Here is a 13,467-nt window from a genome sequence, read left to right on the forward strand (position 1 = left end):
AGGTGAAAGATATTGCTCTTGCCTCTTCTGTCATGGGAAGAATGGAATCTGAACATTCTCTTGAGGGGTATCTGGAAAACTAATTGGCACTAGGGTGATGGTACTGCATGAACCATGTTTTCTACTGCTTTGTAGGGTCACAAAGACATTTCTGAATCAGGAGCATGGACTTTGCAAAGGTATGTCTAAAAGGAAACCGATTAAGAATATGCCTACCCTCTGCCACCATTCTTATTGTCAAGAGTTGTAAGCACAGCCCCAGGGATAGGACAGCCAGGTGGCCTTGTGCCAGGGCATTTAATACCGAGCCTCTTTACCAACTCCTCTGTTCATGGTATGCTGAAAGCTATGTTCTCACCCAAAACTGATGTGCCAGTACTGCAACAATGAAAAGACAAGCCTGCCCTTGAAGAGCATCAAGATTAGGTTAACCACAATCTACCGTACAGACCAAGACACGTTTGAGAGTGAAGAGGAAAGCTATTAATAATTATACCAGAACAACAGGGGTAAACTAGGTTGAATGGTTATCCTATCTAAGACGGGTCAACAGTTGTTCTTTTTAACTAATTTTTAACTTAGGGAATAAAGTTCATTGACTGACATTCAAGTCCTCCACAGTGAGGACTTGGCCTATCATTCCCCCAATATGAACTAGTGGCCAAAATGATTCTAGCCTGTAGTGATGAAGAGCATGGGCTTTGGACTTGGATTTGGGAACTCTTTCCTCCACCATGTACAACTCCCAGGAGTCTAGTGTAAAGAGAGGCAACACGGCAGAGGGAGATAGTGTTAAGCAGTGGTCACAGGTGTGTTCTCAGAGTCACACTGCATGGGATTGAATTTGGTTCCATTACCTACTAAATGTGCAAACTAATTAAGCTCCCTGTGCCTCAGCTTTCTGATTTGTAAGTGGCAATAATAATAACCTTACTCATGGATTCCTACAAAGACTACATGGAAAGAGCTGGCATAGTTGCTGGCCCAGGCATATTAGCCACCCTCACTATTGTTAATACTGTTTTGACAGCTTTCTTCATTTTATTACCCTAGAATACAATCCTCATGTGTGCTTATAAAATTACTCAGTACAAATATTTTAGGGCCAGGCCCCAATTTCATCCTTTCCTCTTAAGAACTTTTACAGATCCTTTAAGCCTCAGCTCTCGTCACCTCCCTGATGAAGCAGTTCCAGGCTGTAGATCTCCTCTGAGGCTCCAGGGTACTTTGTGCCAAATATCTCCAGTCTGTCCTTCCACATCCCCTCTTTGCCCTCGTCCACCCTGCTCTGTGCCTGAAGCTGGCCTGCACGGAGAATGTCAGTGGGCTCCCTTGTCCTCTGGTTTCTGGTTGAGTTTGGCCAAGGGGGAGCATGGGTGGGAGATTAGAGAGATGGAGGAAGAATAGGGAGGCTGCGCCATTTATTTCCTTGGCTGCCTCCCGCAGGGGCACTGAATGCTGGCAGAGTCCCCTGGCTAACAGTGGTGGCTTCTCTCAGGCTGCCATCTCAAGCGGCTCTCGTATTCAGGGTTGCAGCACTTGTCCCCTCCTCCTGCCCCTTCACGCCAGGGCTAGTGAGAGAGGCTGCCATTACTAGCTGCGTAGTGCTGCACTATCCCGGGTCACTTCCTCACACCTTCCCCATCCCTTTATAAATAGTCCCATTTTAAAGACTCTCCTCAAATTACCAAATTTGAATGGATATGTTGTTGGGACTCTGTTCAAGTCCTATCTATCTCTGACACTAGAGATGGGACCAATCATCATGGGATCCCCTGTGCCTGCCACACAGAAGCTACTTAATAAATGTTTGCTGAATTTGTACCTCTCAGTACACCTCATAGTTCTAGTGCATTTAGGTGTTCAAGACATATTTACCCATTTCTTAAGTATTACATTTCTATATAATTGATGTTTGTTTTCAAGTCATAAAGTAAGTTCTGGAGACATTTAGTTACAAAATAAACAGCATTCTTTAAAAGCTGATGAGTTTCAATTGACTCCCACAGCTCTCGATGAGAAGAAGAAGGACATATTGCCCCCAGGTGGCAAATATCTGTGCAGTGCAAGGAAAATGAAGTGAAAAATGTAACTGGATTAGGCTAGCCTTCTGAATAATTCTACATGTGCTTAGTTAAGACTGTAGCAACCAATATAAAATTCCCATTGCCCAGCATATTTTTGGGCATATAACAGGGGCCCTCAGTAAATACTAATTACATGAGTGAATAAACCTGACACATTGTTACTTGTAAGTACTCTGACAGATGTCTAAGGTGGCGTTACGTACCTTTTTTGAGTTTCCGTACTGCCAGCATACGGTGCTGGGCAGACAGTTCCCAGATGCGAAGTGTTTTATCATCGCTCACTGTTGCACAGATGGGCAGGAGAGGGTGAGCTGCCAACCCCCACACTTCTCCTTCCATGTGCCCCTGTGGGAGAGGAAAAGGGGCAACATCAACTCTACTTACGCTGTCTGGCTAGCCCTTCTTTAGCCCGGTGCTGAATATTCAGTCCAAGAGTGTCACAAAAAGGTATAAACAGGAATAAACACACTTTGAGCTTCCTTGAACCAACATGATCACCCGAAATAATTTTTCCATTTAAACTTGAAACTAGAGCTGGACCTACACGATGCTAAATCATTCATTTGCAAAGCAAAACATGAACTCGTTGCTGATTGGTTTTGTTTGTATGATGCCAAACATCTTTCCATTTGGAAACATCCAGGTAAACGGTCAAACGCCTGCTTTTCTGTGGATACTAAATAAACATAGTATATATGTATCCTCCTAGTAAAGCAGCTGAATCACAAGGACACAAACCATTTCCTTCAGTTAAATTATAAAAGATGCAGGTCTGACCCATTCGTGTCAGTGGAATTGAAGAGCAATATTCTCATTATTTACATAATTTTAGACCTTTGAACATGTAGCATTCGGCAGAGCAGAAATAAAGGAAGCTAAATTTTCATTTCAAGTGTCCTCGGTGTAGCTAAGGTTCTGCATCTGTTCACAAATTGGCCTGTCCATGTGCTAACAATGAACATCCAAAACTGAAAGGTGCTTAATAAGCACTGGACCAATTCCATATACCTTTATCTCATCACAAACACACTTGGCTGACTTAGAATAATAACTAAGATAAAGCAGTATTTTTTTAAAAATGAACACTTAACAGGGAGAAAATGAATTTGATTCTCATAATTTTTCACTCAATAATGCAGGGTAAAGATTAGTGCTACAGAGCAATAAAACAGACCAGATTAACTATTTACTGAATTTTTGCTTTTTAATGGCTAATTATAAAAAGGCTTTGCTTAGTAAAGCAAAAAGGAAGCCCACACACAGGCATCTGAGAGGTGTTTGTAGCTGGAATGCTAAGGGGGAACAGGTGGCTTTCCAAAGAGAAATTGGATGATTCCAATTTAACTGAGAAGCTATTTGAGCAAAACAGTAAATTTGGCAGAAGATGTAAAGTTCCAAATACAGCTGACATTCAAATATGAGAAAATGAGAGGCTGAAGGGTACAGACATTGTTTTTGAATTTATTGGATTTGAGGACACCCTACATCCCCAGTTTTCCAGTCTTCTCTTCAGAAGCCTCCCAGCCCCAGAGTCACAGTCAGGGTACAGGTCAGGGGTCAACCTCACATCTTCCCAGACTGACTCTGCTTGAAGCTCTTCCACAGACTGAGCCCCTTTGTGTATTTTAGTTAAGAACAGGATCGTGGGACCCAGAGATCCTTTTAAACCACTGCCTTATATTGATATCAAAATTATATTTCCTTAATCTGTTTATTTTAATCCCCGTGTAACACAGGATCAGAGAGTAAGCAAGGCAGGCTTGGAGGACCTTGAATGGCACAAGGAAATGGGCTTAGGATCCTGCTTTGGTGCTGATCACCCATAAAGCTGATCATAAACAGCTGTTCAACTGCGAGCTGACTGCTTCAAAGCACACATGACGGGAAGTGCCACAACCCATCACCTGCCATTCTCCCCTCCCCCAACCTTATTAAAAATAAGCAATCTATTCCAACTGTGATTGGATTGCCATGCCACCGAAACTGGCACAGTGGTTCTAAAATCTTCTCCCAGCAGGACAGTCCATCGTCTCACTCACACTGCCTCCATAGTTCCTTCACTTTCCCTTGGTGCCTCTATCGTCTCTCAGAACAGGACAGTGAGACGGTCCTGGGCAGGCAGGAAGCCCTTATTCCACTGCGCATACACACAGCACAGAGCAGACCTGGGCAAGAGCCCAACAAACATGGACTGAACTGAAATACTGAGTTCCACCTAAGAGGAAATAGCAAATGAGAGAGCAGAAGAGGAAAAAAAGATACTGAGAAAAAAAGGGAGAGAATGGTACACATGTAGGTGGCAAAGATGGTAACTAACATCTGGTCTGAAGCTTCCACCAGCTCAACCAGCCACCCCACAGCTCAGGGGCTTTCCTGCAGTGTCCAGGTTAAGAGACGTGGGGAACAGCCTGGTGAGGTGAAAAAGGGCTCTGGTAAACCTTGGATGGAATCCCAGCCCTGCAGTTCTCAGCAGGTGACTGTGGGTAATTTTCCGGGCATTAGGTCCCTCATCTATAAAACAATTTAACACAGCCAACCTGTTGTGGAGATGAGACAAATTTAGTACAACGGCATTGCCTGACACAGAGTAGGTGCTGAATATATGATTGCTGTGGTTATTTTTCTTACTAGAGCAATAGAAAGAAACATAGGAAAGAATAGAATTGTAGAGAATTAAGAAGTGGAAAGCCTTTATCAAGCATAAAACATATTTAAACCAAACTACCTCAAGTGTAACACAGCAAGAAACAAAACAAAGTTTAGATCTTACAGTATTATTTAAATCATATCAGAGCATAAATCTTCCAAAATATCAAGCAATGTAGCATACATGGATACAATTTACATTCTCAAACATTTGGAGATTAAAAAGTAAATAAATATTTTTCAGTAAAATTAGATGAGAAGTTATGGCCAGAAAAAAAAGATTTCGTTTGGAAGAAAACAACAAAAGCAAGACAGCTGGAGAACAAAGACATCATGCCTCAAGGATGTATCTCCAGCCTCATTCCCCAGCCTGGCTGCCAGGCACGACCAGCTGCAGAGCTTTCGAGGTTTGTTTTTCACATAGATTTTTTCTTTTTAAAAAGCAGATTTATTCAGGATATCCAGGATAGGACTTGGGCACATGTGTTTTTAAAGCCTTGCAGTGTCCTGAGCCATAGTGTATATGCGCATGTGTTTCCATGATACACTAAGTCAGAGGGACCCTCTCAGTGGGATTTGGGGATTCACTCCTAATACAGCAAGCCTGCAGGCATCACCCAGAGATCAGGGCAAGGAAGGGAAGCTCCTGCACTGGCATCTTGGAAGTTCTGACTGCTCATATGATCAGGGCATTTTCTTTTCCCTCCAACTTCTGAACACACATCCTTCACCCCCCACCATGCCTCTTCCAACTAAATATGGTCTTATCCATCACCATACTGGGCAGGACTACCTATGCACCTCCACACTCTACCACATCCTCATCCCTGAGGTGAGATTTTATTATTTCTTGGCTCCTAAAGGGTTCTGTTACATTTATTTTAGTTCAATTTTACCTAAATATGACTTTTGAGGGAAGACAGGGATTAAGGAGGATGTAATGTGTTTATGTGGATCAAGGCTGAGACTACAGTGAGGCCCATATTCCAAAGGGGCACTGGTGCATCTGGCATGTGGGGAGTAGGTAACTTGTCTTGTTCATTTTATGGATGGACAGATTGACAGGACTTATACCTAAGGCATCTCTTCCACACCTGGACCCAATTTAGAAAATGAGATTCTGGACTTTGAGCAGATCCTGTAACGTGATAAGGCTCTTGGGGACCTTGGGGGTGGAGGTAAAGAATTCTGTATGTGGTAGGGGCATGAATAACTGGTGGCCAGAGGGTGGCCAGTGATGGTGACCCTCATACTCCTCCTGGTTTTCACATTCTTGCATAATCACCTCCCTTTGAGTGTGGTATGACCTGTGGCTTGTTTCTAGCCAACAGAATATGGCAAAGGTGATTGAATGTTCATGATTCCACATATGTGATTACATAATTATGTAACATAAGAGTGTAGTGTCTATTTTTTTCCTCTGTTTTTGGCTTTGAGAAAGCAGCAATGTTGGGAAACCCTATGTGGCAAGGAACTGTGGGCAGCCTCTAGTAGTTGAGAGTGGCCTCTAGCCAACAGCCAGCAAGAAAGAAAAAAGAAAAGCCCTTAGTCCTACACTTACAAGCAATTAAATTCTGCCAACAGCATGAGTGAGCTTGGAAGAATCTTCCCCAGTTTAGCCTCAGATGAGACCATAATCCTGGTCTTTACTGCAACCTTATAAAACACTAAGCAGAGGATCCAGTTAAGCTGTGCTCAGATTCTTGATCCACAGACACTGTGAGACAATAAACATGTGTTGTTTTAAGCTGCTAAATTTGTGGCAATTTGTTACACAGCAATAGGTAACTAGTTCAACTCTTGTGCAACCCTGAGAGTGAGTGCCTCCTTAAGTTTTGGAACCTAAGCATCAACTTTGCCTCACCCTAGTCCCAGCCCTGATGTGAGCTGCAGTTTAGAATAGGTACAAACAGTACCTGAACAAGTAGTGTCATTGGGCCGCTCTTATCAATTTCCAGAATCTCTCCATTTTTTGTTCCCACCAGGATATGTCCATGTCCCAACGTGATGGCACGAATTGAAGGGTTATCTTCCAAAAGCAAGCCTGGGAAGAGGATGGCATATTTAATAAAATAACAAAAACACTGCTTCTCAGTATAAATTCAATTTGTATAGCTCCAAAGAACGAGGTACTAGGCAGTCAGCCTTGACATTTCTACCAGGAGAAGAGAGTTCGAAACATGGAAGAGGGAGAAAATTGATTGGCTAATAGTTTTCTAAAAACTTCTCCATCCCTATGAACACAAAGATTTCTATTACATGTTTAGGAGTGGCACCTTTTGAGCTAGTTGACAATGCTGATCTTTTAATGGCATAAGTCTTCAAGCATCTTTCAAACATATCATCCCAGAGCTCCACGATGCCATCCTTTCCACCCGTTACAAAGCCCTGTGAAGGCACACATGGTAGGTGTTATATACACATCAAAATGACCAATTACCCACTTGGCCCCAGAAGGATTCCCCCGTGAGTAAGGCAGCTTTGTGGATGTTACCTTCCTAAATATATGAGATGGAAAACTCTGCTGATAACAATGTTTGAATACTATTTTCTGGGAGCATTTCTCCAACACTCCCCTAGCAAGATTAAGCACTTTCTCATCATGTATCCATTGCACTCTCTTCAGAACACTGGTTGGCAGCTGGCCCACTGATCAAGCATGACTGTGCCTGTGCCCAGTCTCCCAACCAGAATGTGGTTCCTACAGAATGGAACCAACCTCAAAACCTAGCAGAGTTTCTGGTATCTCACATACTCTGACCAAATGGATTGAAGTTAACATCACAGTTTAAAATTATTGTTAGACATTTAAAAATAAAAGTCATGTCCAGAAGAAAACATCACTATTTATTAAGAGTAACTTAGGTACTTCATACAATGAAACTATCCTATTTCATTCAATAGACATAATTACCATAATTAAAATCCAGATTAATTTTTACAAAAACCTGGAAAGTAAAAAGCTTAACATATTGGATTTTTTTACTGAACAGTGATCTTTATTCCTGTTCTAAGCTTATAATTTTTTGGCTGTACTAGTTTTCCTTTCTGGTAATTTATTATATATGCCAACTGTTCTTAGAGGGTTTTTTTTTTTTTAAAGAAAAAAGCTGAGTAATTCATTGCTTCCCCAGCAACTTTTAATTTAATGCATTTTTACAAAGTTTACAAAGAAATAATATTTTGAAGTGTGTAATATTAAACATCCTTATCCTTATATAGAATTCGTACCCAGGAAAATTCAATCACCAAATTAAATTTAAATGTAGTACATTATATTGTGAAATCCTTGTCTTTTCTCATGATTTTGCAGCTTAATTTACCAAACAACAATAGCTTAAACAAGTTACACCATATTTACTTCTGGGCCTACAGAAATTCTTTCTTCTTCTTTAATCTTTTCTAGTACTTGCCAGTCTAACCAAAAACATATTTGCCAGTAAAATAAAAACACAAACAAAAAAACAAAAAACAGCTTAGCCACTAAAACAACCATTGTAGTTGCATATCTAACAAGAACCTACTTTTGTAGTAGAATCAACACATTTGCCTAAGGACAGGTAAATGAAAATTGAGGCGTGGGTTAGGAGTAGTAGATGGCTTAAACTGGAGGTCAGAGGGCACAGATGAAGTGGTACCACCAGCAAACTGGAAGTAACTGAAAAGAAGTTGATATTTGCTGGCAAGTTGATTGAATAAAGTGTTTTAAAACACTGAAGGTGCTATGGTTTAAATGTTAGTAGCCTCCAAAACTCATGTTGAAATTTAACTGCCTCTGTAACAGTATTAAGATGTAGGAACTTTCAGAGGTGACTAGACCATGAGGGATCTGCCCTCATGAATGGGTTAATGCCGTTATTGTAGGAGTGGGTTCATTATAGAAGGGTGATTTTGGCCCCTCCCACTCTTATTGGCCCTTCAGCCATTGGGTAACACAGCAAGAAGGCCCTTCCCTGTTGCAGCCCCTTAATCTTGGACTTCCCAGCCTCCAGAACTGTGAGCCAATAAACTTCTGTTCATTATAAAGCACCTAGTCTCAGAAATTCTGTTACAGCAGCAAAAACAGACTAAGACAGAGGTAAGTGTAATCTTTGTAAAGGGACACTGAAAGGCAAGTAGACAGACCAGGGTAATCATGATGAGCTTGAGTGGAAATATGGCCAATGAACAGTCTTCACTCTAACACTCTTGTGAAAGCTGAGCCTTTCTATACAGGAGCAAGCTGGTTATGGATGTAAACTTCTGTCATAGCAAATCAATGTCTGGAACAATAATGTAACCACCTGGTACTTTTAGGTCTCTGCCCGTTGTGTCACCAAGGAGGAAGACAATGCTGAAGTATTTCTCAGGACTCTTCTGCTGCTAAGTGTCCACATTTATCCTGGCACTTCTTAAGGGACTCTTATGAGTGGAGGCCAGAAAGAGAATGTGTGGAAAAAGTGGAGAGAAGCTGCACGTAAAGAAACAACTATAAATGAAATTATAAAAATATCTTTGCTTTCCTCCCTATTGTCTCTTGACGGAGCTTCATGACAACTACTTCCTAATTCAGAAAGGCCTGTTTTAGATACAGGCATCCTCTTGGTGGGCCATCCTAAGACTACCTTATAATTTTAGAAGGCTGATGTGGAAAATGAATGCTGAAACGCAGGCCATACCTTATCCAATGCATACATAGCAAACACAGGCCCATCATGAGCTTTCACTGTCTTCAGTAGTAGAATGTCTTTCCAAATAAAAATATCTCCAGTAGCTGCTCCTGAGAACACTAGATCTTCCATTCGTCCATAAGAAACACACATCATTGTTTCCAATTTTCCAATGCTTCCAAAAGTTCCTCTTTTAGAAGTGAAGCCCCCACCTAGAGTGGATCAAGAACAGTTATTATTTAAAAAATCTGGCACTTCCTATGAGCATATAGAATGACTACTTCCGTGAGAAATCTGGTGTTTCTCATTAGGTATTTATGTAAAGATGTCTAAAAGTGGCAGAGAACATCACAAGCAAAAATATTGTAAGAGTATTTCTCATTCATTCATTAACTCAGCGTTCACTGAACCCCTACATGTGGCAGGTGCAGTGCTCACTGCTGGGATATGAAGATGAAAAGAGGGTTCCTGCATTCAAGGAACTCAGAGTCTGGCTGGAGGGAGGACTCAATATGCATCTCACTCCAAGACACGCGTCTAACTGAGGCTCAGTACAAGTTCTGTGTCAACCAAGAGAAAGAGTGACTAAGTGCCTAGAGAAGCAAGCAAAGTCTTCATGAATGCTGACCAAAAACAATAAAAATAGTACTGACTATAAATGTAAAATATAAACATGTTATATGTGCTCTGCTTATTTATCACAGCACATATAACATGTTATATGTGGGGTGAGAAAAATGAATTGTTTTGTAGGAAAATGTAGTATACGGGACAAGTCATTAGATTTGCCCCTTATACATTCACATTTCCCCACACTTCCTGTCACTGAGAAACCCAGCTTTATTCATGACAGTTATGCACAGGCTGGCTTTCCAGACATATTGGGTGGCATTACCTTCTTTTAAAAGCAAAATGCACTGAAACAGAACCTTATTCACAATTTCTGCATAATAAAATTGGGCTTGGTACCAAAGCTGATATGAAGAATTCAGATTCAATTGTATTAAGTCTGACTTATTAGTGAGAAGACTAAGGTATCCTTTATGTTTTCTCATGCTTATTTATCATTATTATCAACATTAAATCCACCAATATTTATTGGACCACCTATTTGTGGGCAGACTCAGGGTTTAATTCAGGTTTAAATTCAGTAATAGATAAATAAAGGAACCCTCCAAATAGATACAATTTTATTCACTCAACCAAAATGATCATTTTATTTCCTGTGCAGTAGTCTAACATAATTACTGCTTTCAGAACAGACGACTAAATATAAAAATGATTATTTTCACAGCAGAACATTTTCCAAAGCTTTCTAGGTATTGATGAATATGCATAGCATCATATAGAGTGTTCTAAGCTTCAAAGCGTTCTAAGTGAGTTTGGGAGTGAACTTTTTTAGGCGCATTTTTATTTTAGATTGCAGAGACAAGCCAGGTAGTAGCAGTAGTTTCGTTTTGTTTTTCTTTCCAGCTAGGGTCAAGCTCTCAGTCACATAAATGATAAACCCAAAGGACAGTACCTGCTTGTTGCCAGAACTTGATGTGCTTTATCCCAACTGTAACCAGTTTGTCAACATGGTGTGGGTTACACTTTACCACAAATATCTTATCTTTATGTCCTCTGTAAGAGACAAATAGGAAATAAAAGTCTAGTTTGAACGGAAGCAACAGTTTTATTAAAAGCATGCATTTGGTCTAATTTTAAGCACATCTAACAGGACCACTAAATTAGGAAATGGTTTAAAATCCACACAGGCATCTACATTAAAATAACGAGCTTTCACTTTTCTTTGCATGTTTGAGCCCTTTCTTCTTACCCTAATATTGCTGCCAAAGTTTACTTACTTATACGTTAAACAAAGTAATGAAACATTTAAAACATGTCATAACGTCTCCATAAGATAAAATTAATGCCACCACTGTAGGGTTGCAAGTAATTCTGGGGATATGCAGAAGGAAAGAGATAGTATTGACTCCTCTTTTTCTCCTCTTGTGCAGGAGGAAAGAGATAGTATTAACGAAAAGCTTCACATGAACCACTCTTGCTGTGGAAAGCATTACTCTGGGTTAAATGGGTTTTCAGCTGGAAACATATCATCTAGAAGTTGAAGCCCTGGACCCACAGCTATGGAAAGAGAAAGGATGTCTTCTATTGATTCGCGGCACTTTGGGATGCTGCACATTCAGAGATGCAGGTTTATAACTCAAGGGGCAGAAGGACAAATATAAATGTAAAGGCCAATTGTAGACCTGGGCTGTAGACTTGGCATCTCACAGCATGAGAGGGACTATTTGATGGTCTTTGATATGTTAGGACATAATTTTAATAATGTAAAAAAAAAAAAAGCAATTAACAAAAAGAACATGACTGACCAATCTGTCTTATGAATATAGATACAAACATCATAAATATTAGCAAGTAGAATCTGAAAGCATATTAAAAATAATACATTAGGACCAAACACAAGGGTGGCTCAATATTAAGGAATCAAGTAATACAACTGATCATATTAATAGATGTAAAGAGAAAAATCATATTATCATTTTCAGATGCTGAAAACGTATTTGACAAAAATCTAACACTCATCCATGATTTAAAAAATAAAACACTCAACACCCAATACAGCAGAAATTAAAGGATGCTTCAGACTTGTCCTTTAGACATCTATATTGCCCTGTACTTCATCATTGAGAAATCCAGATTTATTCAAGGTAACTATATATAGGCCGGCTCTCCAGACATGCTATGTGTCATTATCCTTTCTTTAAAGACAGAACATGCTGAAATAGCTTATTCATCATATTTGTGTGTACACACTCAAAAGATTCTTACTTAATGGCATTCCCAATAGAGTCAGGATAATTACCACTACCATTTAACATCATATTGAACACATGAACTAATGCAGTTAGACAAGATTTTAAAAGGCACAAGAGCTGGAATGGAAGAGCTAAAACTAATCATATTTGCAGATTATACATATCTAAAAAATTCAAAGGGAAGTAATTTTAAAATGACTACAAATAAGACATTTTAGTAAAGCTGCATTATATAAAATTCAATACCAAATCAATAACCTTTGCATATACAATGACCGGTTGAAAAATATGATGGAGTAGAGGACTCTATTTATAAACAATAAAAATAACAAGGCATAAACTCAACAAGAAACATACAACATATATAAATGAAGAGAGAAAAAAGACCTGATCTGTAAGATTAAAAGGCAGACTTTAAAAAATAGAACCATATTCCATGTTCTTGGAAAAGAAAACTCAATCCTAAAGATAGCAGTTATCCCTTAGTTTATAAATTCAACTTAGTTCCAATAAAAAGACCACGGTGTGTGTGTGTGTGTGTGTTTAATCCGGAGTTAGACACCTTGATTTTAAAGTTCTCATGAAGAATAATCCAGCAGGAATGACCAGAAAAATGGAAACAGAAAAGCAGAGTGCAAAGAGTAGCTCTCCTAGATATTAAAACAATCTATAAAGGCTCTGTAATTAAAACAGTATAGTACCTGTGTATGAGTTGACTGACAAATGACAAAACAGAAAATCTTGAAACAGACACATATAATGAATACAAAAATGTAGTGTATAACAAAGACAAGGTCTTATATCAATAGCAGGAAAGATGAACTTTTAAAATAAATGGTGTTTGATGCCAAATGCTGGCTAGTCTGTGGAGTGATAAGAACTCTTGTTAATTGCTGGTGGAAATGCAAAATGATACAGCTATTTTGAAAGACAGTTTGGCAATTTCTTACAAAACTAAGCAAATTATTACCATATAACCAGCAATTATATTCGTTGATATTTGCCTAAATGAGCTGAAAACTTATGTCCACACAGAAACCTGCACATGGATATTTATAGCAGCTTTATTCATAATTGTCAAAACTTGGCAGCAACATAGATGTCCTTTAGCAGGTGAATGGGTAAACAAACTGTGGTACATCCAAACAATGGATATTTTCAGTGCTAAAAAGAAATGAACTACCACATCATGAAAAGACATGGAAGAAAAGTAAATATATATCATTAAGTAAAAGAAGCCAATCAGAAAAGACCATATACTGT

At 39.4% G+C, this 13,467-nt stretch overlaps 1 protein-coding gene across 1 annotated transcript in view; it reads right to left on the reverse strand.

Moving 5' to 3' along the window:
* The window catches only part of EML6 (EMAP like 6), a 125,034-nt gene that overhangs the window by 71,817 nt on the left and 39,750 nt on the right, over positions 1 to 13,467 (reverse strand). Inside the window, exons 9-13 of the mRNA XM_077959564.1 lie at positions 10,905 to 11,005; positions 9,392 to 9,594; positions 7,010 to 7,121; positions 6,650 to 6,777; positions 2,291 to 2,432 (exon numbers count right to left, since the gene is read on the reverse strand). Coding sequence (XP_077815690.1) covers positions 2,291 to 2,432; positions 6,650 to 6,777; positions 7,010 to 7,121; positions 9,392 to 9,594; positions 10,905 to 11,005 — 686 coding nt within the window. The remainder of the gene's footprint in view (positions 1 to 2,290; positions 2,433 to 6,649; positions 6,778 to 7,009; positions 7,122 to 9,391; positions 9,595 to 10,904; positions 11,006 to 13,467) is intronic.

This window comes from Macaca mulatta, chromosome 13 (genome assembly GCF_049350105.2).
Source record: "Macaca mulatta isolate MMU2019108-1 chromosome 13, T2T-MMU8v2.0, whole genome shotgun sequence".
NCBI lineage: Eukaryota > Metazoa > Chordata > Mammalia > Primates > Cercopithecidae > Macaca > Macaca mulatta.